Genomic DNA, 27,249 nt, shown 5'->3' on the forward strand with positions numbered 1-27,249 from the left:
AGCCTCTGCTCCAGGCAGGTAGCACAGTGATGAAGATTTGGGTCTTCTTATCGAGCTGCCCAGGTCTCCGAGACTCTCTTGCCTTTAGATGATGGCTTCTTAGAGTTGTTCATTCTTGGGGGGTTTAAGCTGGTTCAGTTTAGTGTATAGGACTTGGTGACCCATCTGTATTCCATTTTGGAAGCTGTGGTAGGAAGTATTTACAGGGTTCTTTTTGGTTCAAGCTAGTTTGCTGGGTGGTTTTAGAAATCCTTTTGAGTTAGTTCATGTTCCATTCAATAAGACTGTCAATGCCTGGGCATTTCTGGGGGCTGGCAAGCCAGGCTGGCTCATTGTGGCTCTGTGGCTCTGGCTCACCTGGCTCTGTGTGGCTTCTCCAGCTCCAAGTTTGCTCTCTTGTTTCCATCCCAGTTGGAGAGCTGCTTTCACGAGGAACCCCGTTCTGTTCTCAGTCTTGGGATCATTGCTGAGTCGGGGCCTCTTTCAGGAGCCTTGCTCTCTGGAGGCACAAACTCTCCATGGGCCCGGCATTCCCCAGCCTCCATCTCCCAAAGGTGTGAACCTACATCATCCCCAAACGGCAGCCCTTCTAAAGGCAGAGACCTGGCGTTGACCCTGAGAGGGAAGGAGGCCCGTGCTGGCCTATTTTGAATCTTTGTAGTATAGTGTGGAGGCTGATGCCAACCCCAGGGGTGCAGTTCCTTCTTGAAATGAACATAAAAATGAGAGTGGGAAAAGGAAAAGGAGCTTGGATAGCTTTTCTGGGAGAGGAAAAGAAAATTGTCTTCAAGTCTCCGAGGGTGTGTTCTTCAGTCAACAGAGAGCAGGTATCTTCATATTTTCCGTCACAGAACATAGTGTACGGGGAAGAGGGTGAGGCAGCCCCACATCGAGGTGTAGACATGGACTCAGGAGCCAGAATGCCTGGGTTCAGATCCCTCATAATCTTGAGCAAGTCATTCAACCTCTCCCGACCTCAGAGTCCTTAACCACAAAGTGGGAGAACTGTGGCATTTGTTTCACAGGGTTGGGTGAGGAACTTTTAATTTAACAAACAAGCACTTACATGGCATTTATTATGTGTAAGGAACTGTTCTAAGCACATCAAAAATATGAAATACTTTAATCTTCTTGATACCCCGCTGAGGTAAGGCATTCCACTATTCTATTGATTCTAAGATGTGTGCTCTGTTAAATTCTCTGAAATGGGATGCAGCTGACTCCAAGGATCGTTTTAACTGTTGGAGAATTGGGAGACCGTTCCAGGCAGAAGGATGTCCTAGCTTTTTGGGAACCTGCAGGAGCACAGAGGAATCAAACAAAGAAGAGCTCTTTCCAGCGGGGCCAGGCACATTTGCTTCCAGTGCTGCAAACAGCTGCTGAGGCTCTCCCTGCTAGAGGGAGCTCCATGAGGGCAGGGGCTGTATCTGTCCCATCCCCCTGTTGTGTCCCCAGCATCATCTAGCCTGGCATAAAGGGCCTTCTCCACAGCTGATTGTTGAATGAGTAAATGAAGACTCTGAGGTTGCCTTCCCCAGAGTAACCCAGGCCCTCCCTTCCCACCCCCAGAGACTTTTCACAAATGCATCAGTCCCTGGAAGTCTCTCTCCCATGATCCCTGGCCACCTCATTAGACTCTGCCTGGAGGACCATAGAGGTGGGTCAAGACACCACCTCACCTTGTTTCACCAGGCATCTTGTAAGCAGCCATCACTATTAGAGGCAGAGAGCGCCTCCGTATTCCTGGGTGAGGACCAGACATGTGGCCCCTGCCAGCCAAATACTATTTTACACTTAATATGACCCTGTGTCATATTAAGTTTTTTGGTACCATAGTCAATGAGTCACAGTTGCTGGTGCCTTTTGAAGCATATACGATCACAATCGTAAATAATTAGTATGATTTTCCGTTTAAATCTTGCCGACTGGACCCTACATTCCATGGGAACAGACACTAAACTTCATGACGACAACATATACTGTGTATAAATGAACTAGTAACAGCACATGTGCATCAAAAGGTACCTTTTCAGTGGTGTGAAATTTATCGTGGAAGGTGAAGGAAACAGGATGCAGTGAAGGAGAGGGCAGCTGTGAGGTGAGGGCTGTGGTGGGTCATAGTGGGACTTTTGACATCAGGTAGCAGCCAGTTTAAATCCTGGCTCTTCCATTTCTTCACCAAGGGATACTGAATGGGCAATAATATAACTCTGGGACTCAGTGTTTCCATCTGTGAAATGGGGCTTATCTTGGTGCCTGCTTCCTAGGGGGTTGTCGTGAGGATTACGTTAGATAACACACAGGACTGCGGTATCGGATACATCATAAGTGCTCCTTGCACATCAGCAAACGTTACTGGTATTGTCACCCTCATGATTTTCTCTCTGTGGTCAGGACTTCAACCCCCTCTGCTCTGTCCCTGGGTAGTTACTTGGCCATTAGGCTTTTCTGCCAGTTATTTTCATTTATTTGTGAGGTATTCATTTGCTTAAAATCAATTCCTCCCAAGCTAGGTCGCCCACCTGCCATGGCTCTGCATGGGGGGAAGAAAGCAAGAAGGTATGTGTGTATGTGGGGGATGGCGATGGCGATGGGGGATGCGGGGAGATGGAGTGAGCCTGGCTCTGCTGAATACATATAATCAATAGGTGAAGTCGACATGTTCATAAAAGTTACAGGCCCTGCTGGGTGAGCTGTTTTCAGTGGTGTCAAGAAATGCATCTATTTCATTGTTCTCTTCTTGGGGCCAGGAGAGTTTCCAGCATCACCCTCAAATCAGCAGAACAGCCTGTGAGTGGAGAGCTCAAGTCATCCCCCACTGTCACCACCTTCCATCCACGGAGTGTTTGGGGGTTAAGATATCAACATAAACCTGGGAGCTTCTTTGCTTCCAAGAAGAAAAGGAAGTAAATTCACTAAGCCGTGAGCATTCACTGATTCACACAACATTTATTGTGTACCTGTCATGTACCAGATGCTTTTTTAAGCACTATGGGTTCAGCAGCAAATAAGACAGACGCACAGCTGGACCCTGCCCTTGTGCCCTGAGTGTCTGGTGGGAGATGGACATTATACAGCTGTGATGAGTGCCATGAGGTTGTTGGGGTCAGGGGAGCCTTTCCTGACGACTTGGAGTGAAGCTGTGACCTGAAGGGTGAGTGGATCCTGGCTAGGAAAAGGCAGGCAGGGAGGAGAGCATCCAGGCTGTAGCAAGCCCCCAACAAAAAGGCCCTCAGGTGGAGGGGGCAGGGTGCAGGTGATCAGAAGGGGAGGGCGAGGGGCGTGTGGGATGGAGGGGGCTGGCAGCATCCAGGCTTAGCAGGTGCATGGGTAGTTACAGTGGGGTGCCTGATCTTCACCCTGAGAGCACAGGGAAGTCAGTTAAGAGAGAGAAGGGATCACATTTATACTGAGATAGGACCACTCTGGCGCCTGTATGGAGAATGAATTACACCTGGCCAACTGAGAGGCCGAGATCCTTGTAAGGGGCCCTGTGGAGTGGCGGTGAGACGTGGTGGGAAAGTGGACTCTAGAAGTACAGCAATGGAGAGGAGTGGGTGGAACGGGAAATACTGCAAAGCTAGACTTGACAGATGGGTGATTCATTAAAGGGGGTAGCTGAGAAGGAGGTCAGAATGACGCTAGCGTTCGGGCTAGTGGTGGTCGCTTTCCCGAGGCGGGGTTGTGGGAAGGGGAGCAGGTTTGGCTGGAGGATGCAGCTTAAGCATTCAGTTTTGGACACAATGAGTTCAAAATGCCAGCGAGACAGGTGCCAAATGGAGATGCCATGTAGCAATATGAGTTTGCAGCTAAAAATAAATCTGGATTGATGACAATGTACGTATCATAGGCACCTCTTTTATCAGATGGAGTCCAACGGGTGCTTCTCATTCTAGCCAGCATAGTGTCATGAAGTGGGGGCTACACCTAGAAGTTTCCACTGCGAGATCCGTCTTTCTCTCTTTCTGTGACCTTCAGCAATTCTTCTAACCTTTCTGGGCGCCCCTGTCCCCAGTATAAAATGGTGATGGTTATGTCTGCTTCAGAATACCAACAGCACATGTCTGAGGATCCATTAAACTGAAAATAAAACGTGGGGCTCTTTGGAAATAAGAACTATGTTAAAACAAGGAGTTATTGTAGTTGTGTGTAAGCCAATGACAAGCAGAAATACAGCCCCAAGGCTCAGTATTGATTTTGGTCCCGGTCCTTCCCGAAGCCAAATAAATCTGACATTCCTCCCCTCAGGTGCTGTCTGATCGGATGGCAGGTCTCCAGCTCCTAGCTCCTTGCCCCTGCTCCAAGGTTACGTCCTTTCTCGGCTCAGGCCATATCCAGCACCCCTACACCTGCCTGGGCTGCTCTGGCTGCCCTTCCCACCCTGGTAGGTGGTTACAGGGAAGATTCCAGTTGTGAAGTTGGAGCTTGGCCAAGAGCAGATGCCCTCTGATTAAACTGGGGACGGCCTGCCAGAAAAGCAGAACTTGGATCTGCAGAGCAAGGGGTTTAAGGGCAGCCAAAGGAAACATCTCCAGACACTTTTCAAATGTTAGGGTAAATTGAGGTTTATGCAGTTTGCTTCAGTCATTCATGCAGGGAATCCCCTGGTGGCGCAATGGTTGAGAATCCGCCTGCCAATGCAGGGGACATGGGTTCGATCCCTGGTCTGGGAAGATCCCACATGCTGCGGAGCAACTAAGCCCATGCACCACACCTATTGAGCCTTCGATCTACAGCGTGTGAGTCAAAACTACTGAGCTTGTGTGCTGCAACTACTGAAGCCTGCGTGCCTACAGCACGTGCTCCGCAACAAGAGAAGCCACCGCAATGAGAAGCCCATGTGCAGCAACAAAGACCCAACACATGCAAAGAAAAAAAAATCATTAATTCAATTATTGTATATTTATTGAATGGCCACTGGATGTCAGGCTGTGAGTTAAGCCTGGGGATACAGGAGTGAAAAAGACATTATTTTTGTCTTCCTGGAATTAATATTTGAATTGGAAGGAGAGAATCAAAGGGACAAAATACTCTTAAGGGAACAACCAAATGCAAGGATGGAGAGTAGTGGTGTGGTTGGGATGGGGAGGGCCTATTTTAGATGGGTGGTCAGGGAAGGCTTCAGTGAGGTGGTGTCATTTGAGCTGAGATCTGACGCCCAAGGAGCTGACCATTGAAGAGCAGTGAGAGGACCGTTCAGGCAGAGGGCGCAGTCAGTGCAGGGGACCCAAGGTGAGAACATGCTTGGTGTGTGTGCAAAGCCATGAGCAGGAGTGTGGCTAGAATCCAGGGAATCACGGCACGAGGGAAGGGGCCAGATGGTGCAGGGCTTTATTGATCACGGGAAGGAGTTTGGAGATTTGTTTCAGTGTCATGGTGAGCCACTGAGCGGTTTTATGCAAAGGAGTAATTTCTGTGTTAAAGATTGGTCTGACCCCTGAGTGGATATGGGTTGGAAGGGAAAGAAAAGAGTCAATGAAACTAGCCAAGAAGACACTCTTCCAGGTGGGAGGTGCAGCCAAGTGGACCTGGTGGTGCCCGTGGCCATGGAGGATGAGGACGGACTGGAGGGGAGTCTGGAAGTGGAGGGGATCGGCTTGCTGATGGATGGGCAGTGAGGGGGCTGGGACATGAAGGACTGAAGGTGACTTGCAGGTTTCTGACTTTAGCAGCCACTATTATAGGGAGGACTCAGAGCACAGGTTCACCGAGGGAAATCTAGACTTCTGATCTGACCTGGTAAACTTTGACATACCCATGGGGCGCCCAGAGGAGATGTTGAGTATGAAGTTGGACATACAGCGGGAAGTTATCAGATACTTCTGGGCTAGAAATGCAACTGGACCATCTCAGCACAGGACAGGATGGGAACACCCAGGGAAAGGGTTTAGACAGAAAGGGCAGAGAGCTTTGGCTTGAGCCCTGGGAACTTCTGGTATATACGTGGGAGCGCCCAGCGGGAAGTAGGAAAGCCGGGAGGGATGGTGCCACGAGAGCCTGAAGGAACCTCTCAGAGGTTAAGGCGGGGTGTGGGGGACCGAGGGCTGCCACGCGGAGGAGGTTGCTGATGGTGACAAGTCATGTCTGTTAGTTAGTGAGGCTGAAATACAGGGTGGGTGGAAAAATGAATTGGAGCTGAGAAGGCAGAAACGACGCCTGGGGACGACTCTCTGGAGGAGTTTTGCCATCAAACTGGGCAGAGCAATGGGGCAGTAGCTGCTCACTTGGGTTTCTATGCGAAAGTAAGAAATGTACTCTCCATCATTTCTAAACCTCTCTCCTGCTCTGATACCCCCAGGATATGATATTGAAATCCCTAAAATATTCCCATGATAAAATAAACTGCGGATGACGTGCAGTCCCCAATATAATAGTTGTGACTCCACTCCTTTTCTCCCTTTTAAGAAAGCTTCTAGGAATGTAAATCAGTGAGAGTAATGTCGGGATAAGCATCTGCTACTTTTTAGGAAAAAAACTCATAATCCAACTTCTACACATTAAACTACATGCAACCAAATTATTTGCGGTACAACTGACAGCTGACCGTATCGCACATGCTGGGGCATGTGGGCTGAGAAGCGTGTGGTTCCAGACTCTGGTTGGGTACCGTTCATTCATTCACCGAGTATTTTCTGAGCAGTTGCTTCATGTCACGAGTTTGGCTCTGGGCACGCGGGACAGTGGTGAACAAGCCAAACTTGACCCCTGCCCTCACAGAGCTCCAGGCAGCCAGGGACACAGACACGGAGTGAATGATTTCAAGTGCAGTAAGCTTACCGCTGAGAAGCATTGTGTTCTCAAGGAGAAAGTCACCAGCATCCTGGCCTCATCCACAGGTTCAGCAAGTCTGCCGGGAGAAGCCAGGGTGACTAAGCCGAGGGGTGAAATCAGGGAGGCCAGTGTCGGGGGTGGGTGTGGTCCACGGCCCAGGCAGAGGCCAACACCCAGTGATGGATGGAACCCCTCTCCACGGAGGCCCATACCAAGGTCAGCCTGTCCAGGAAGTCAAGGAAGGAGGAGGGGGTGGCATGAGAGGCAGCTGGAGAGGTGGGCAGAGCCAGCTGTGCAGGGCCTGGAGCCCTAGTCTTGAGTTTAGTCTTTATCAGAAAGCAACGTGAAGAGATTTTAAGAGTGCTGAGGGGAGATGGGTGACTACGTCAGCCCTGTGCTAAAAGAGCACCCAGCTGTCTGTGGAATGGGTTGAGATTGTACAGGAGAAAGGCAGCAGGTAAGTGTCCCCTGCACCCAGGCAGGGGCTGCACGAATGCCTTCCAGCCCTTTTGATCAGACTTGCCTGAGGATCTGGAAAGCCGATGGGGGTTGGGTCTCCTGCCTCTGTGTCCTGTCCCTGAAGCCTGGCCTGGTTCTTCTCCTTCCCCTCCCTCCCCTCTAGGAAAACCCAATAGGCTGGTGCTGGGGCTAGTTCCCAAGGGGTTGGGGACAGAAGTAGATACGGGCTTCTCTGTATAAGAACACCAAGGGATGACCACAGGGTCAATGTGGTGACACAAAGCTGTGGAAATGATAGAAATGGAGGCCAGGAGGACTGTCTTTAAGAGACTGACAGCAGGTGGCATGGTATAGGGCATGGACGTGCAGAAATGCGGGTGGGTGCATGACCTGGGATGGGCAGTGCAGAAATTCACTCACCTCAGGGAGGCTCTCCTAAGGAATGCTGATTCAGCAAGTCTGGGGCGTGGGCCAGGAATTCCCATTTTTAAGAAGCCCTCCCCTCCCCCCAACAAGGTGATTCTGACTTAAGTGGCCCTACGACCTTGCTTTTGAGAATGCCTCAAACGTTGGCCCGCTTCTTGGCCTTGATCCTCAGTCTCCTCAGCTGTCTCTCACCAGCTTGGGCCTGAAAGCTTATTTCATCCCTGCATTGAGATGTGGCTAACCAGATCGCTGGCAGCTGGACCAGGGGCGGCGGGGCTTTCAGGCGCGCCCCACAGCAGCGCGCAGCCGCCAGGGGTCGCCAGAGGCCTCGGCTCGTGCGCTCGGGCTCCTCCGCCCGCGGACGCCGCGCCCGAGCGAGCCTGCGAGCTAGCGGAGCTAGAGCGCTGCGGGCTCACAAAGCGTCAGGACTCTGGGCGGCGGGTAGCAGGAGCGCGGGGGAGCGAGCCCGCCGATCAGCTTTCTCGGCGACCGCGCCACAGGAGCTTGAGCAACTCGGACACGGGGACCCGCGCCGGGCCCCAAGGTACGTGTCCCACAGAACCCCGCGCCCCAACTTGGCGTACTTGGGACCTCCCCGCGGCCACCTGGGGGCTGGCGGGTCAGGGCCTGGGGCTATCTCCGCGCGCCCCTCTTTCCCCGAGGCGGCAGGGCGGGCGAGGGGAGACCCCCCCCACCACTCCATTCAACCGGAGCCTGGACTGCTGCTCGGAGCCCTCTTCCCCGTCTTCCTACCCCGGGGCTCTGGGCACCGTCTCTGGGAGTGCCGCTTGCGGACCGAGGGCTCTCCGTTTTTTGGGGAGGGGTACTGAAGCCCCTATCCGAGAGTGGCGGCCAGTGGAGCACCCGGAGAATAGATGACAAGGTCCTCTGTAGTTTGATAGCGGCCCCTAATTTGTGACGCAGCCTCTTCATTTGTAACTGAGCCCCCCATTCATGAGCGGGGTCCCTAGGTCTGTAGATCCCCCCCGGTGTGCGAGGGCTGACCCTGTCCCTGCTGGGCGATCCCCCCACGCCGACAGCGGGGGCCGGTGGCGGAGGCGCTCAGTCCTGGGCGCCCGGCGCGGGGCTCGTCACCGCCCTGGCCTCCCGCTCACCGCCCCCGCTTGCCCCTGCCCCGCAGATGCCAGCGATCGTGGTGCTCGCGGCGGCCGCCGCGGCGTGGTGCTTCCTCCAGGTCGAGAGCCGGCACCTGGACGCGCTCGCAGGAGGCGCGGGCCCCAACAACGGCAATTTCCTGGACAATGACCAGTGGCTGAGCACAGTCTCCCAGTACGACCGGGACAAGTACTGGAACCGCTTTCGAGACGTGAGTACAGCCGCCGCCGGGCCCTGCGGGGGGCGGGGGAGCCTCTCAGAGGCGGCCTCTGAAGTGGGTGGGGAGGGCACTGGGGCAGACTTCGCCGGCAGCTTGTCGGTTCGGGGTTCCTGGGCTTCATCTTGCCTGAGAGGAACTTTAAAGAGAACTTCGAAGGCTTGATGCTCTCCGCCTGTTACCTGTGGCCCAGGTGTGTGTATTTGTCGGGCTGGGGGAGGTGACTGTACGAAACATGGTGTAAATAGCAAGCAGCTGCGGAGGGAGAGGCTCCTGAAGCTTCTGAGCTCTCCTAACGCCGATGGTTGACTTTGCCAAGCCCCCTGGAAGACCTCCCTAGGCAGTGACTATTTAGACCATCTCTAGGGTGTTCCAGAAGAATGCCTGCTGCAGAGGTTAGGTTTGGGGTGAGCCCAGCTCATTGAGTAGGGAGGCAGGTGTCCCAGGAGGTTCGGAGAGTCATGGCCACAGGCCTGATGAAATGTTGGGTGGGAGCATGGTGGTTTTGACCCTTGGCGTCTTTAGGGGAAGGGAAAAGGAGGCGGCACCTCGTGGAGTTGGTCCACCGCCGTGAGGGGGAGCCTGGGTGGCAGAGGATTGCTCCTCTGAGGGAGCTGTAGGAGGGGAGAAAGTTATTCCTGGGCACCCAGAGGCAATCTGCTGCCTGTTTCTGCCTCAGGCTGGCTGCTGCTCCCCAGGTACGCCCCAGAGGATGCTGGACGAGAGGCACCTGACACAGTCTTTCCAGCAGATGGCATCCCCTCTGTGCTGTGGGAGCTGCTGCTGGCTCTTTCAAAGGCCGCCCCAGGTGGCTGGGGCCTTGCGCTTCTAGGGGACTAGGAAAAACTTTGATGATACTTAACATCGGGAACTCCTGCCTTTGGGAGAGACCCATACCGCCGAGCCCCCGTTCTTGGCACAGGGCTCCCTGAGGTGGGAGATGTGTGCGAGTCACCTCCTACACTGGATTCCTCTTAGCCCCATGCCCGGCATGCCCAGTCCTTGCAGAGGGAGGGCCTGAGGAATCCAGTGAATCCAGGTGTCTTCTAGGACTTTCTAAAGAGCACCTCTCCAGGTCCCATTCCACAGCAGCCTAGGCCTTGAGTGGGGGCTTACTTATCTCTCTTCTCTCTGTTCCTCTTCCCTCTCCCTCTAGTTGATGGTGGTCTTTTCCTTGAAAGAGGCGATTAAACACTTTCATTGAACAAGTTATTTGAGGGCTTATTGCTCCCCCCACCACCCTGCACCATGAGATCCCTGCCACACGTCCTCCTGTCCCTGATCTAGTCTGTTAACCATCTTCGATCCCCTTTTGGTTCCGCTCCAAGGAGCCCTGCACTGACTGCCTTTGCCTGCAGCTGAAAAAGATGGCCAAGATGCCCAAAAGGTGCCCCAAGGAAGCTTCCATTCCCAGACTCATATAGGATAGGAACTATCTTGCTTTTTTCTTTCTTTTGCCATTACATTTTAGATAGAGTTGAGGAACAGGGCAGATGCTTAACTCGGCTGGAGCTGGAGAATTGGGCCAGGTGTGGAGGACAAGGGCCCCTTTGCACACGCCTTGGTTCGCGTGGCAGCTGGGTCAGATGGAAAGTGGCTGTGCTCGTTGGTCTTTGGGTATGGAAAGGTTTACTCTGCTTTTGTGTCTGTTCAAGGTTTTCTAGTCTTGGTGTATCATAAATATGGAATTATTCTTGTTTCCCATTCAGATTTAAATTTTGAAAGATTGGGCTTTTCTTCACTTCTCATCTTCCTTGCAAATGGTGACATTTTAAATTCTTGGATCAGTGTTTTTATTGATACAAACCCGGCTGATCATGAGGCTCTCACCTGGGGTGCTTGTTAAATTGTAGCACCCACACTCACGCCTTCCTCCTCAGAGATTCTGATTCTATAGTTCTGGGATGAGTGCTGGGAATCCATATTTTAAATGAACATTCTAGGTAATTCTTAGAATGATTAGGAAGTTCCGCCTTGTAAAAATGTCCAAAGCTTAACAGAAAGAGAAAAGCTTCTATGTTCAAATGCACTGCTTTTTTGTTTCTGGAGCAATTTTAGGTGTTAAACTAATATTTTTAGCAGCATATATTCTTTTAAAATGATAACTTAATCCAGCATACTATTTTAACAACATCCAAAATGCTTCAAAATCACAAATATCTTCAATCATCAACCATTTTATATGCTTCCTGGAGTCTTCTGTTGCTAGCTGTGGGTCAGACATAATTTAATGCCATTAACCTCTTTAAAGTGTTGTGAAATGCAAACTAGATGCTCCTTTAGGCCAAGTCTAAGTGTCTTCAGTTGGGCCTTTTACTTGGAATGACCACAGAGCCTCGGTCCCCTGGAACCAAGGACTAAAAGTTGCTTCCTACAGGAGCCAGTAGTTCAGTGGACAGTCGGTAAAGCCCCAGCTAATGGTGTCATTGCTCAGCCAGCCTGGTCATTTTTCACTGAGCCAGGCCTTACTTGAGGTTAGCAAAGCTCAGCTTCTCTGCTGTTGTTTTTGAGTTTTGTGGAAACCATTGATAACTTTGAAAGACTGGGCCCTGGGATTGTTATGATGCTTGGTTTTGAAAGTCACCGTGAAAGAAAACTTCTTACCTTTCCCCTGACTTGTCACTTTTTTTGCATTTGGGGGAGAGATATTTAGAAGGGATTTTTGAACTTGTGAAACTGAAAACTAAGGGCTCCTTTTAGAGAGTTGATGATACCCATTGGTGGTGGTTATTGGCTAAATTTGAAATGGAAATGGTGGCGAGCTGTGTGCTCCGTGTTCCCCTGCCTGTTGAGTGTGCTGTGATGTTGCCAGAGATGACCTGATAGCCCCTACTTAATGCTTTGAAGAGGTCCTGTTGTTCTAGATACACAAATAATCTGTCGCCTTCTTTCCAGAAGTAAAACTTTCACAATTACTCTGTGGCTCGTTGCCTGGAGCAATGGAGCCAGGAGGAATATAACAACATACAGGTGTTTGCTCCTAAGTATACTGGTGGCCTGTTAGTTTGGTCATTATTCTTTTATAAAGACTAGCAGTTGGGATGTTTTGGCCAGATGGAGACCCAAACTTTTGCACAGATATAGTATTAAGGAGAAGATAAAGAAGGCAGATGTTTGTTTTAAGCTGTACAGTAATTTCCCACCTCCAGCTGCTCCAACTGGTGTGCAGAGTTAAAATCCTCTGTGGTTTGAAGTTGAGGGGTCAGAATGCCACAACCGTTTTCCTGATTTTTTCTGAATCTCATTTGGCTTTGCATAACCATTACTAAGGAAATTTCCTCTGTTAATTCCTACATTCATTTGTACGTCCATTCATTCCAGCAAATATTTGACTGTTTACCATGTGCTAGGCAGTGGCCAAAAGGGTGAGCAAGTTAAATAAATGCGATCTCTTCTCTCAGGTAACCACTTGTCTACTGGATGAAATCCTTTAACTTACACTGTCAATATTTCTTTCTTATTGTTACTTTTTTAAAGTTTTTTTCTTATAAAGGTAATATGTGCTGGTTGAAATTAAAAAAAAAGAAAACATTGCAGAAATAGGTGATACCTAACATTTATCCAGCACTTAGTGTGCCAGGCATTGTTTAAGGTACTTTACATATAGTATCTCATTTAATATTCATAACGATTCTGGGAGAGAAGTACTGTTGTCCTTATTTACTGGGAGGTGAAGTCTCTTGCCCACAGAGCTAGGCTGTGGAGCAGCTGGACTGGACCCAGGCAGTCTGACTCTAGACTCTTGCGAGACTCTTGCACTGCAGCCCATCAAGAGCAGAGTGGATTTTGGCTGTGAGCCTCCACTGGTATCACACTGCTTTATGTCTGAGGGAAATCAGTGAAGAGCCTTAGGTTGAGACAGAGTGGAGCGGGAAGCCAGGCGCTGGACACGGCTTATTGTCGGGGTCACATCAGGCCTTATCTTCTGCTAATAATGAGCTTCTGATTTGATTAAAATAATATTGTTGCTTACACCAAACATGACATTTTCTTTCTTTTGCACTCATGAAACTAGCCCTGACATTTAACTCCGGGATAATTACCTTTAGCAGGCCCGAAGACTCAAGTGTTGCCTTGGCTGGCATTTATCTTACTCTGGAGTGACCTGGGTTTGTAATTCTAATGAGACCACAGGACCAGCCCACGTGCTTTTTCCTTCTTGTGCACGCGCTGTGGGATTTGGTGGTCTCTGTAGCAGAACTGGGGTGGCGGTGAGCATCTGATCTGCTCATTTGATCTTAACGTCTCAGCTATAATGAGTTTCAAGGGCAAGTGAGGCTTGTTGACAGAATGGTGGCTGGCTTAGTCGCTGGGGTTGGTGACAAGAGAGGTGATGTGGCTTAGTGGATCAGTCATTAATCTGTCACCACAGAAACTTGGCTTGTAATAGAGAGTAGCAGAAAATCATTTTGATTAAACAGGTTCAAGGAGAATTAAATGAGTTTGTCATCCTGACTTTCTTTAATGAACCCACTATCTTAAATCCCCTGTACTAGACGGCCACTGATAGAAATAATTATTTCACAGGAATCATTATAAAGGGACAGTTTAAAAGTTGATAGCCCTAAGACCATTCTTGTATTTTCTGTCCTAACCTTCAGTTGGCCCTTGTAGAGAGAACCTAGTTTTTGCCTGGCAAGGATGGCAGAGCTTTTGCCCCAGTTGACCCTCCCAGGCTGAGTTCGCCTGTGTCTCCTGGGCCTCCCAACCCTGCCTCCACAGTGCTTCAGCAGAACTGGATTGCTAGGAGGATAAGTACTCTCCTGTATACTGATGAGATTATTGTCAAAAGCAAGAACTGGTCCCAAATGGATCATCAGACCTGTACCCCTCCCCTGGAAGAGTGGGACATAAACATTAGCTCAACTATTTGATCTGGCTTGGGGAGACACAGTAATGTTAGTAGTTAAACATTTTATAATCATTTCCTACTCATTTACTCATTGTAGTATATTTCAAACCAAACACACTCAATATCTAAACATGAACACCTTCAGGATGGCTCATTTTACCTTTCCTCTGGGGAGGTGACTTTTTTTTTTTTTTGCGCGGTACGTGGGCCTCTCAGTGTTGTGGCCTCTCCCATTGCGGAGCACAGGCTCTGGACGCGCAGGCTCAGCGGCCACGGCTCACGGGCCCAGCCGCGGAGGGATCTTCCCGGACCCCGTGTCCCCTGCATCGGCAGGCGGACTCTCAACCACTGCGCCACTAGGAAAGCCCTGGGGAGGTGACTTTATATTCCTTAGGAAATTCTTCAGACCCAAGCTCATACTTGGTCTCATCTCCCCAGGCGAGATCATTACAAATGGAAGAAATTTCCTGTAAGACATTGAATAATTTGCGCAAGATTACACGTATTTGTTTTTGGTCATATTTCCTCCAATATAAGATGCCGTCAATTGTAGGGTGTACCGTTTTTGTGCACTACTAAGAAAGAAGACAGTGTCCAGAAGGAAGAGTTTAATAGACCCCTGGATGGAGCCGGGACCCTAGAGGACTACTCCCTCTGGGTAGAGGTAAACAAGAAATAAACTCACGATGCAGAAAAGGGACCATAGCCGGGCGACTCACGTGTCTCCACCTTGGAACTGGTGGATGAGGGGGAAAAATAGGCTCTGAGCAATTGACAGGCTGACTCTTTTGCAGGTTTCTGGTCTCAGTGCAAACAATCATTGTGCCCTCCCAACCCCCGAAAAAAAAAACCTTAGACAGTTAATTTAGTTTCAGGCTGTTTGTCCTCTCTGAATCCCTGACTTCTCATTTAGTAAGTGGGGGACGATCACTTTATATTGGTGAGGACTCCAAACTGCAAATGACTGAAATCTAGTCCAAGCTGGCTTAAATGGAAAAGAAAACTTACTTGTGTAACTGAAAATTCCACTGATAAACTATGCATCTAGATAAGGCTGGATCCATGGGCTCGGGTTGCACCACCGGATTTGTGTGTGTATGTTTATCATTTTCTTGCCACTTCCCCATCTCCCCACCCCCATCTTTGGGCTTTATTTCCCCATGTTGGTTGTGTTCTCAGGCTGATTAGTTCCATGTGATGACTCATGGCAGCTACACGTTTATAACATACTGTAGTTTTTATGTCTCCATATTGCCACAAAACTCCCAGAATTGAGACTTGTCAGATTTACCTGTATTATGCACCCATTCTCCAGTAAATCACTGTGGCCAAGTTGGTAGAATATATGCTAATTGTCTGGGCCTGGGTACATGCCTAGTCCTGGGGCGGGGCCTGGGACCTGGGCATAGCATGGTGGTGGGAACTGCATTGGATTACGTGGTTAAAGGAAGGTTAAAGGGTAGTTTCTTAAGGGGAAATGGATGCCTTGTGGGCAAACATCACAGGAGTCTACTATGTTGATCAGCCTCCCTGGGTTGGCATGGAGAGTAAACTGGCTAATATAAGTGAAGCTGTTAGCAGTGTCTGGCTTAATACTCAATTAAGTGTTAAGTATTAAGTGGAGGCTATTATTTTTATTAATATTAACAACTCTTATTACACTTTCATGCATTATTCCTCAACTTATGGATGTATGTATTTATATTTTAGCTTCTTTAATAGTTGTATTCTTCCTGAAGTAAGAGCCTGAGTCTTATCATGCCTTGCACACAGTAGGTGGTCTGTTAGCATTTTACTGATTTGAATTATTACTTAAGCACATCTCTCGATGAATCCCTGGGAAAGGAAAGCCTGCAGAATTACTGGCACATGTGCGATTATAGTGTTTGGTAGGTGGAAATTCTAGGTTACACACACATTGAAAAACATCTTTTTTTTTTTTTTTTGGTCTAACCCCTATCTCTAAGCAGGACCGTACAAACTTCATAACTCCTTTTAGTTATAGCTCTGATGTACAGAGCTCATTGTCCCCAGACCTTTACCACTGAGCCCAGCCCAGAAATCTGCTCAGTGAATGTTTGATTGAATCTGAGTGAATGAATGAACGAAGGAGTGAACTAGTCCGTACCAGGATTTTGCACACCTCCAGGCTGAGGAGGACCTGTTCCCTGTAGAGGGCTGGCCCCAGTAAGTCATGCTGGCTTTTGACACGTGTCTTTCATTCTGTTAGCAATTGACTGATTATGGTTACCAACAGATGGGCCGTGCTGTTGAGAGGCAGGGTGAGCCTGACAGAGAAGCTCACCCCCTTCACAATTCAGGTACAGTCCCTGAACCTGTGCAAAGCTCTTCCTGGTGAAGAGGCCCCTCTTAACCTGTGCTCATCGTCCAGTCTTGTCATGAATAAGCTTGGGTCTTGGCTACAGCACCACTTTCCTCATCTGTAAAACTGGAGTGATCAAAAACAAACAAACAAACAAACAAAACTGGAGTGATCATACCTGCTTTGTGGGGTTTTCGTGATCTTTCAGTGACTGGCGTACCTGTGATTCTGATAACAATTTCTGAGGGTCACTTCTCTTACCTTGGGCCCTGGGAGCATGGGTGAGTTGCTGACGCACAGCTATAGATGTTGCTTTCTGTCTCGTGTCTTGGAGAAATGTTGGGGAAATTGGTTCCATTTTCCTTGAGCCTGTCTTTATTCCTTGCTGGCTGAAAGGCTGTCTGCGGTTCTCTGTGGTTCGTTTTTTAAATTTTCTGGTTGTAGGTCCTGGCACAGACATCTCTGTCGTGTAAATAGCCCTCGCCCTGCCTCCCCCTTTAAAAAAGACTTCCTGCTCCTCTGGTGTCTGGGGCCCATGAGTTTCTCCTTCCCTCTGTGGTCAAGTGTCCTGGGCTTTAGAGCTCCTACAGTTCCCACTGCTCTTTAGAAATCAGGGTACCATAGAATTTCTTGGACAGAGTGATCTGTGAAGTTTCTGTTTCAAAAACGAGACTGGTATATATGGACTGCTCCTTGCCCTTGTCCCCACCCCCCTCCGCCCGCTACCATTTCTGAGAACCAGCTGGACGCCAGGCTTGGAAGCTAAAGATGGAAACCAAGATTTCCACACACAAGGCTCAGAGTTTAGACATGCATGCAGTTGGAGGGCTGGACAGTATGTGGCATCATAGCCCCTGGGTCTGGGTCCTTCCAGTGTCCTTGTGACAGACGTCAGGATGTTGATTTATTTTGAGGGAGGAGGTAAGGTGCATTCACAGACTAGTGATGTGAATTACTGGGGACTCTCCTGGAAGGATAACACTGATGTCCAAATTAACTTCACTGGGTTCCCTTCTTAGGGTTCTATGCAAATACGTCCCTCAGGAGACCCTCTCCCTTGATCCTTTAGGACAAAGTTTTCTTTGGTGCAGTGGGGAAGGAAGGAAGGAAGGACATATTATACAATTATTTGAAATAATTTGCAAGCTCTTCCTGTGTGATCTGTGACATGTCACGCTACAGAAGACACCATCAACATTCCCCAGCATAATTATGTGGTGGGTGAGCAGGAATTTATGCCAAGTCCATTGGCGCCTATGACTGGAGCAGGGAAGTAGAACTTATTGCAGGTGTTCCAGGCAGTCTTTGCAGAAATAAAGCGTGGAGAAAACAAACAGGCAGAGAGCAAATGACTCCACTTTGTATTTTAGCTCTACCCTTCCTTTTCCACCATGTAAATGGAATCACTTTAACTCAGTTCTAAGAAAGGCCAGGCCAAGTTGCTGATGACCCTTCATGGCCAAAACAAAAGGGAAGATGCCCAGAGAAAGGTGCTAGAGCAGCAGTTCTCAGGCTTACACCTTTATAATATTGAAAAAAAGTCACTGGTGGGGCTTGTTTAAAATGCAGATCTCAGCCCCCTAGTCCAGAGCAGTCTTGAATAGGTCAAGGGCGGCACCCAGGAACCTGCATTTTAAATAAGCAATCCAGGTGATTCTGATGCAGGTGGTTCTCAGACTGTATTTTCAGAAAAACCCTGGAGAATTATTATTCATCCCTAATAGCCAACACCGTTAGCGCCAGTGAATAATACAACTTTAGACAAAATGAGCATTTGAAGATGTGGAGTAAATTATTATGAGTGCTGTATTTCCCCCTTATGTCAACAGGGCTACCATTGACATCAATAGAAAGAAAGGGCTTGCTTTCCAATGTGTGTATGTGCACAGGTCTCAGCAGCAGCCATTGTCATGAAATGTTCCTGGAGTAGAATGACTTTTGACTTGTCACTGCTTCTAGGGCATCAGGGCTGCTTATGCACATGAGCTTGGTGGAATTGATGTGGGACCTTCTCCATGACAAACTCCCAGGTGGTCATCTCAGCAAATTTCCTGTCTCCAAAGGGGCCTGATCACAGCCGACTCTGGTCTGATTTTGCATCTTCTCTAGCAGGATTGATAATGTTTTGTGCACAGATGAACTGAAGGACATTGACTCCATTGACTCTGACATTAGCTTTGGTTTATGGAGAAGTGGGTATTGAAGATGGTGGATGTAGTAAACAGTGTTTACTCTCACGGGAGGTGGGCACAGAGATGCAGATCACAGTCGTCCCTTGGTATCAGCGTGAGATTGGTTCCAGGCCCCCCTGTGGACACCTAACCCCACAGATGCTCAAGTTCCTTATATAAAATGGCATAGTACGGGTGGCCCTCCATATCCATGGGCTCTGTATCCATGGATATAGAGGGAAGACTGTACTATCAGTTGGAAACACAGAGAAGGTCTGAGGGATATGGACTGGACAGTGGTACTACCTGCAGCTCTCTTCTTGGTATAGTAAATCTTCATGCTTGGTTGGCCAGATCATTTTGGAAAGATCAGGGAACAATGAAACCAAAGACTTGTCAAAGTTTAGAAAATTTATGAGGATCAGCAGGACATGGCAGTATTCCTTGTTGCCCACTGAACAAACTCTCAAACTTTGCCTTACTCTATGTTGCTGAATTTCCTCTAATTAATGGCACCTACAATTGACAAAACTATTGCCAAGAGGAAGAAAGTAGTTAAGTGTATTGAACAGACTTGTGTGGTTATTTGGAGTGTTTCAATAGCCCCATTGTTAAGGGATAATTGGGAAGTTTCCAGGTCTTTCTGTGCTCATGGGACATGCTGATTCCTCTGTGACTTTGGTGGGGTTGGTGTGTCCAGTACTTCCGTCAGGCCAAGGCATTGCTTCCCATCTGAGCCGGCCAGCCTTGCTGTGACTCTGCACCTGGTCTGTAACCTTTGACCACCTATCTTGAATGAGACGAAATGAGTGAAAGAGTGAAAATGCTATCCATGGTAAAGATAAAATAATGCTGTCTTTCCTGGTGTTAGATAAATTGTGTGATTTATTATTTTTTTTATAAGATTAAGTTGGTGGTTGAAAAGTTCCTCCTACCTCAGAAAGACCTTTGCATGTGTTTTAAAAAATATTTCTTTGTTTCCACGGTCATCCTGAACCTAGATCCTCACCTTTCTAGTAACCAGAGCCTGGTGCACAGATTCAGTAGTTTTGTTTGTTTGTTCATGTATTCATATGTTCATATCACAGGTACTCATTGGCCAGACTACTATGTACCAGGCACTGTGCTGGGCAAGTAAGATGTAGCAGGGAGCAAAACATCCTCCCTGTCCTCTGGAGTCTACAGCCCTCTTGTCCAAGACCAAGAGAAGAAACAGAGGGGCTTGGTGTCTATTGAGGGTTCCTCTGCAAAGGGAAAGGCCTGGTCTACAAAGGGACGAGAGCAGTCCCGGCAAGCTGGATGTCCAGAGGCCTTGGGACCTGGGCCATGTTTCTGGGAGAAAGTCACATAAGCCTTCATCTCTGAATCTGTCTGGTGGTCAAGCCACATGAGCTTAATTCAACTCTTACCGACATACATGAGCGGCCCCTGCTGTTTTGCCTGAGTTTAGGACCCAGACACTGGCAACAAAAGGGTGTCGGTCAATACAGTTGAGGTGGAGCATTTAGGTGAGACAGGACTCGATGTGTATAAATGCTGAAACGTGATGTGTTGAGCCTTGTCCTGGCTCCAGGTCAAGGCCTGTAGTGAGTGGAGAGGGAATCGCAGAAGAGTCCTGGTCCTCAGCAGCCCTGCATAGGTAGGGAGTATGTTTCGCTGGAGTGGAAGATGTGCAGGGTGAGGGTGCCGCCTGATGTGCTCTCACGCAGTGAACACACCATACATCCAGCAGCCCAGTCAGGGGACAGAATGTTACCAGCATCTGAGAAGTCCGTCTTGTGAGCCCCACACTCACTGCCTGTCCCCCTCCCAGGGAAGAGCTCTCCTGAGTTACAACACTATAGATTAGTTTTGCCTGTTTTTATACTTTTATAGATGGCATCATAAGGATGTGTTTTTGTGTGTGTGGCTGGATTCTTTTGCTCAGCGTTAAGTTTGTGATACATTGTTATGTGTGGCTGTAGTTTGTTCATTCTCAGTGCTGTGTAAATACTCCACAACTTAATTGACCTATTCTTTTGTGGAGGGACACTTTGGTAGCTTCTGGGTTTTGGCTGTTACGGGATAGCAGTTTCTTGGGCATGTCTTCTGGTGCATCTATGTGTACATTTTTTCGGGTGCATGCCTAGCTGTGGAATCTATTGCTCATAAGGTAGGTGAATGTTCAGTGTTCAGAGATGTGGTTAAATAGTTTTCCAAAAATGGTTCTGCCAGTTACTCTCCCTCCATTAGTGTATGAAAGTTCACTGGGAGCAACATTTTTGTTTTACTGATTGTAGACTTTAAAAACAAATTTCACAATCTAATTCGTAATCCATTTCAACCAAAAGGTACTGAGCATCTATTACGTATCAGGTACTTGCCTACCCTTGTGGAGCCTATGTTCTAGTCGAGAGAGAAAAACAATACACAGATTAAGATACAACAGTTGGTTGCAAGTGCTAAGGACAAAAATAAACTAGGGTAGCTCAGTTGGGACAAAATAGTCTCTTCCATGAATGGTGTTGGGAAAACTGAGTATTTGCATGCAAAAAAATGAAATTGGACCCCTATCTGGGAATGGATCGAGGACTTAAACATAAGACCTGAAACTGTAAAACTCCTGGAAGAAAACATAGGGGGAAAAACTCCTTGACATTGGTCTTGACAGTGATTTTTAGAGTATGACACCAAAAGCGTAAGCAACAAAAGTGAAAGTCAGCCAATGGGACATCAAACTAAAACGATTCTGTAGCAAAAGAAACCATCAACAAAATGAAAAAGCAGCCTGCAGAATGGGAGAAAATATTTGTAGACAATCTATCTGGTAAGGGGTTAATATCCAAAATATATAAGGAACTGATATAACTCAATCGCCAAAAAAAAAAAAAAAAAAAATTCAATTGAAAAATGGGAAAGGGACCTGAACAGACATTTTTCCAAAGAAGATATACAAATGGCCAACAGGTACATGAAAAGATGCTCAGTCTCACTAATTATCAGGGAAATGTAAATCAAAACCACATGTGCTTTCACCTCACACCTGTTAGAATGGCTATCATCAGAACACCAAGCGATAACAAGTGTTGGTGAGGATGTGGAGAAAAGGGAGCCCTTGTGCAGTGTTGGTGGAATTGTAAATTGGTGCAGCCACTATGGAGAACATGAAGGTTCCTCAAAAGAATTAAAAGTTGAACTACCACATGATCCAGCAATCCCACTTTTGATAATATATCTGAAGGACATGAAATTACTGTCTTTTTTTTCCTGTTTATGTGCACTTTTTAAAAATTGAGATACAGTTGACATGTAACATTACGTAAGTTTAAGATGTCCAAAGTGTTGATTTGATGCATGTATATATTGCCATATGATGACCACTGTATCTTCAGCAAACACCTCTATCATGTCACATACTTATCATCATCATTATTTTTTTTGTGGTGAGAACATTTTAGATCTAGGCTCTTAGCAACTTCAAACTATATAATACAGTTGGTTATATCACTATGCTGTGCATTAGATCTCCAGAACTTATTCATCTTTTAGTTGCAAGTTTGTACCCTTTGATGACATCTCCCAAATTCCCCCACCCTCCAGCTCCTAGTAACCACCTTCTACTCTCTGTTTCTGTGAGTTTAGTTTTCTTAGATTCTACATGTAAGTGACATTTTATGGTATTTGTCTTTCTCTTTCTGACATCTCAGTATAATGCCCTCAAGTTTCACCTGTGTTGTCATGAATTGAAGGATTCCCTTATTTTTCATGGTTGAATATATTCCATTGCATATATACACCGCATCTTCTTTATCCATTCATCTGTTGATGGACACTTAGGTTGTTTCCATATCTTGGCTATTGTGAATAATGCTGTAAGAAACATAGGAATGCAGATATCTTTTTTAACTCCTGTTTTCATTTCCTTTGGCTGTATACCCAGAAGTGAGAGTGCTAGATCATATGGTAGTTTTATTTTTAATTTTTTGAGGAACCATTCACACTGTTTTCCATAGTGGCAGAATCAGTGTACATTCCCACTACCAATGAGCAAGGGTTCCCTTTTTTCCACATCCTCGCCAACACTTGCTATTTCTTGTTTTTTTTTCTTTTTTTGATAATAGCCACTCTAACAGGTGTGCAGTAATATCTCACTATAGTTTTGATTTGCATTTCCCTGATGATTACTGTTGTTGAGCGTCTTTTCATGAACCTGTTGGGTATTTAGATGTTTTCTTTGGAAAAATGTCTATTCAGTTCCTCAGCCTTTTTTTTTTTTTTTTTTTTTTTGCGGTACGTGGGCCTCTTACTGTTGTGGCCTCTCCCGTTGCGGAGCACAGGCTCTGGACGTGCAGGCTCAGCATCCATGGCTCACGGGCCCAGCCGCTCCGCGGCATGTGGGATCCTCCCGGACCAGGGCACGAACCTGTGTCCCCTGCATCGGCAGGTGGACTCTCAACCACTGCCACCAGGGAAGCCCCTCAGCCTATTTTTTAATCAGGTTTTGTTTTGTCATTGAGTTGTATGAGTTTCTTATATATTTTGAATATTAACCCCTTATCCAATACAAGGTTTGCAAGTATTTTCTCCCATTTCATAGGTTGCCTTTCCATTTTGTTGATGGTTTCTTTTGCTGTGCAGAAGCTTTTTAGTTTGATGTAGTCCCACTTGTTTTGTTGCTTGTGCTTTTGGTGTCATATCCAAAAAATTCCTGCCAAGATCAATGTCAAGGAGCTTCTTCCCTGTAGAGAGGTGGATGGACCTAGAGTCTGTCATACAGAATGAAGTAAGTCAGAAAGAGAAAAACAAATACTGTATATTAATGCATGTATGTGGAATCTAGAAAAATGGTACAGATGAACCTATTTGCAGGGCAGGAATAGAGATGCAGATGTAGAGAATGCACATGTGGACATGGCGGGCGGGGTAGAGGGGGTGAGATGAATTGGGAGATTGGGATTGACAATTATACACTACCATGTGTAAAACATAGCTAGTGGGAACCTGATGTATAGTGCAGGGAGCTCAGCTCGGTGCTCTGTGGTGACCTAGATGGTTGGGATGGGGGTAGGTGGGAGGGAGGGAGGGAGGTCCAAGAGGGAGGGGATATGTTTATATACACAGCTGATTCACTTTGTTGTACAGCAGAAACTAACCCAACATTGTAAAGCAACTATAAACCCCCCCAACAAAAAAGACCCGATACCACAAAACTCCTACATGAAAACACAGGAGATTACTGTGTTGAAGAGATATCTGCACGTCTACGTTCATTGTAGCATTATTTGCTACAATTTACAAACAACAAGACACAGAAACAACTTTAGTGCCCCTAGATACATGAATGAATAAAGAAAATATGGGATATATGCATGATGGAATATTATTCAACCATGAAAAAGAAGGAAATTCTGCAATTTGTGAGAATATGGATGAACCTTGAGGGTGTTATGCTAAGTGACGTAAAAGTCAGAGAAAGAAAATTGCTGTATGGTATCATTTATGTGGAGTCTAGAAAAACCAAACTCATAGAAACAGAGAGTAGAGTGGTATTTGCCAGGGGGTGGAGGAAATAAGGAGATGTTGGTCAGAGGGTACAAATTTCCAGTTATAAGGCAAGTAAGTTCTGGGAATCTAATGTGTAGCATGGTGACTATAGGTAAAAATACTGTATTGTATACTTGAAACTTGTTAGAAGAGTAGATCTTAAATGTTCTCACCATAACAACAGCATCAAAGTAGTAATTATATGAGGTGATGGATGTGTTAACTAATTTTATTATGGTTGGTAATCATTTCACAGTACATACGTGAATCAAATAATCACTTGTGTACCTTAAACTTACACAATGTTCTTTTGTAACATTGGGGGGAAAACTAAGTTAAGGGGAATATGGAAGGGATATATTTATGTTCTATTGTGAGTTTTGTTCTTTTGACTTTAAATTGTTCTTTTCCTAGTTGAAAGACAGAGCTAATTTGGAAAGAGGATTTAGATGATACAGAAAAAGAGAAATAATTTACTTCCTTCCTATATGCAGTCACTGTTAAAATTTGTGTGTGTGTGTGTGTGTGGTCTATTTGCTTCCCAAAGTCTTAATGTCAGAGTTTTAAAGTTCATGGTTGATATCATGCTGTTAATATGATTTGGTTTTTTTTCTCTCTCTGTCTCTTTTTCATTTAATGACACAGCATAAACATTTTAGTATAGCATGATACTATTGTTTGTAAATGACATTTTAATGGTATATATTAGTCCATTGACTGTACATACTGCAATATACCAGACTAAAATATCTGACAGTAAACAATTGGTTGCTTCCATTTTTCCTTAATGTAAATAATTATATGATGAACATTTGGGCATATGAACCTTTCAACAGTTAGGTTTCCTTACCCTATATTCCCAGAAGTAGAGATACATGGTATACTGACATTGCATTTTAAAGGCCATTGGTGTATGTTACCATGTTGTATTGATTCTACCCCCAGAATTATGGAAGGTACGTTTTATTGCACCCTTGCCAGCATTGGCTATTAGTGGTTTTTTTGGTAAAGAAGGAGAATGTGATAGAAGCTTGACATGCCAAGACATGTGCAGGTACTGAGTTAATACAGGTAAGATGATGCCTGCAAGAGTCCCAAGTCGGAGGAATGTTTCTCTGATTCCTCCTGAGTTTGTTGTGGAGACATTAAACTTGTGGAGATATTAACAAATCCCGGCCTTGTTCCTGATTAGGGGCAGGAGCAGATGCTCCAAGTCTGATTCTAAGTGAAATTGATTCTAAGTGAAATTGCTACCGACAGATCCCCTGCTACTGCTACAACGTGTAGAGGTTTTCATACCCTTGTGTTGGACGAGGGTGAGAGGAGATCATTAGGAACCCACTTCATTCCCAGCCTGATGGTAAAATGGTTTCTCCTGTCGAATACAGACAAAGCTGGGGCTCCCATCTCAGTCTTCATTTGTGTTCCAGACATCTGCCTGACTTTCATTAGCCAGTACTTACTCCTACCTCAGGCCTTCCGGTGCACTCGCCTCAGGGAGAAGGGTTTCCCCCGGCTGCTGTCTCAGCATTGTGCAGGAGATGGGAAACATGAGTTCTCTGCATCTCTCAGCTCTTTGGGAGCTGTCTGCAGGCCTAGAGCAGTGATTCCCAACTAGGGAAGAGTTTGCCCCCAGGGGATGTTTGGCAATGTCTGGGGACTTTTTTTTTTTTTTTTTTGCGGTACGCGAGCCTCTCACTGTTGTGGCCTCTCCCATTGCGGAGCACAGGCTCCGGACGTGCAGGCCCAGCGGCCATGGCTCACGGGCCTAGCTGCTCTGCGGCCTGTGGGATCCTCCTGGACCGGGTCACGAACCCACGTCCCCTGCATCAGCAGGTGGACTCTCAACCACTGCGCCACCAGGGAAGCCCCTGGGAATATTTTTGATTGCCACAACTGGGGGTGGGGTGCAGGGGGGGGGACAGTGCTACTGGCATCTAGTGAGTAGAGGCCAGGAATGTTGCTAAATGTCTTACCATGCACATGACGCCCTGCACGCCCCCCTACCCCGCAGTGTCAACAGTACCAAGGTTGCGAAATGCTGGCCTTAGAGATATGGTTGTTTCTTTTATGAGGATGATTTTTTAATGTGAGGTGTAGTACAGGTGGATGAGGCGGAGGGTAAGGGGCATATGCGGGGGTCATTCTTTTCATCATTCATTTAAGGAATCAGTGTGACAGGGACTGTCTGAAGCCTTGGGACAGAGACAAAATTCTCTGCCCCAGTGGAGCTTACATTCTAGGACATGAGCACCTCAGGTTCTAGATACTTGACTCTGACAGTGCCAAGAGAAGGAAGAATGAATCAAACACATACATTATTTTTTACATCTTGAGGAAATCTGATGCATCATCACAGCCAATCAGGTATATTAAAAAACCATATGATTTTTATTAGTTTTTGCCAAGATAAATGGCCACAGGGAGTTTTTGTGTGAGATGTTGTGTATTTACCTGTGAATCAGGGTAAGTTGCCTGCACTGTGAGTCAGAGACACTGTTTGATTTTGTTTCCCTGAGGAGCAGGAAAATGCAGCATAAAAATATTTCCGTTCCTCCAAAGAACCGACAGTCTCCAGATGGCTGGGCTGGTGACTCTCCCTTGAATCTCGTTTTGCCACACATCTTGGGTAGTAGCCGTTACTTCCAACAAGATAATCCTTGTTCACAGCTCACTTCTTTCTCATATGCTGCACAGCAGATTTTAACGACCTGCTCCTCCGAATTCTGTAGCAGTGACAGCCCGCACCACACAGCTTCGTACCAGAGAGCGTATTCCTCCCCCTGGGTTCTTGTTTCCCCTGTTGGAGGCACAGCTGGCTTGCGAGCTTCTGTATTCCAGGACCTTGGCTCTTTTTAAAAAAAAAAATTTTTTTTAGCATCTTTATTGGAGTATAATTGTTTTACAATGGTGTGTTACTTTCTGCTGTATAACAAAGTGAATCAGCTATATGCATACGTATATCCCCATATCCCCTCCCTCTTGCGTCTCCCTCCCTCCCTCCCACCCTCCCTATCCCACCCCTCTAGGTGGTCACAAAGCACCGAGCTGATCTCCCTGTGCTATGCGGCTGCTTCCCACTAGCTGTCTGTTTTACATTCGGTAGTGTATATATGTCCATGCCTCTCTCTCACTTTGCAGGGCCTTGGCTCTTGAATTCTGGTCTCTCTGAGGCTGCCAGATGTTCATTACATGTTTGAGGATGTACGGGGAGGCCTTTTCTCTTTCCCTGTGTAATTGTAGCACTTTAGGATGGGAAAGGGAGCAGAACCCATAAGAAAGTGACCAGGCCCACTCAGCCTCCCAGAGGCTAGCTGATCAAGCCTTTACTTCTGGTTTGCGTAGTCTGCCAGTCTGCGCTGAGTCCATACGGTAGCGGAGATGAGGAGAG

At 47.0% G+C, this 27,249-nt stretch overlaps 1 protein-coding gene across 2 annotated transcripts in view; it reads left to right on the forward strand.

Annotated features, from left to right (window-relative positions):
* Positions 1 to 8,063: 8,063 nt before the first annotated feature.
* The window catches only part of SPOCK1 (SPARC (osteonectin), cwcv and kazal like domains proteoglycan 1), a 555,545-nt gene continuing 536,359 nt past the window's right edge, over positions 8,064 to 27,249 (forward strand). The window contains exons 1-2 of one of the 2 annotated variants that reach the window (XM_027096742.1): positions 8,064 to 8,200; positions 8,798 to 8,983. In XM_027096742.1, the coding sequence (XP_026952543.1) occupies positions 8,798 to 8,983 (186 nt within the window). In that variant the 5' untranslated portion in view covers positions 8,064 to 8,200. Of the gene's footprint in view, positions 8,201 to 8,591; positions 8,984 to 27,249 lie in introns of those variants that run through there. The other variant, XM_027096746.1, reaches the window with a different exon arrangement.

The sequence above is a fragment of the Aethalodelphis obliquidens genome, unplaced genomic scaffold (genome assembly GCF_003676395.1).
Source record: "Aethalodelphis obliquidens isolate GAN/ISIS:26980383/991018 unplaced genomic scaffold, ASM367639v1 scaffold4, whole genome shotgun sequence".
NCBI lineage: Eukaryota > Metazoa > Chordata > Mammalia > Artiodactyla > Delphinidae > Aethalodelphis > Aethalodelphis obliquidens.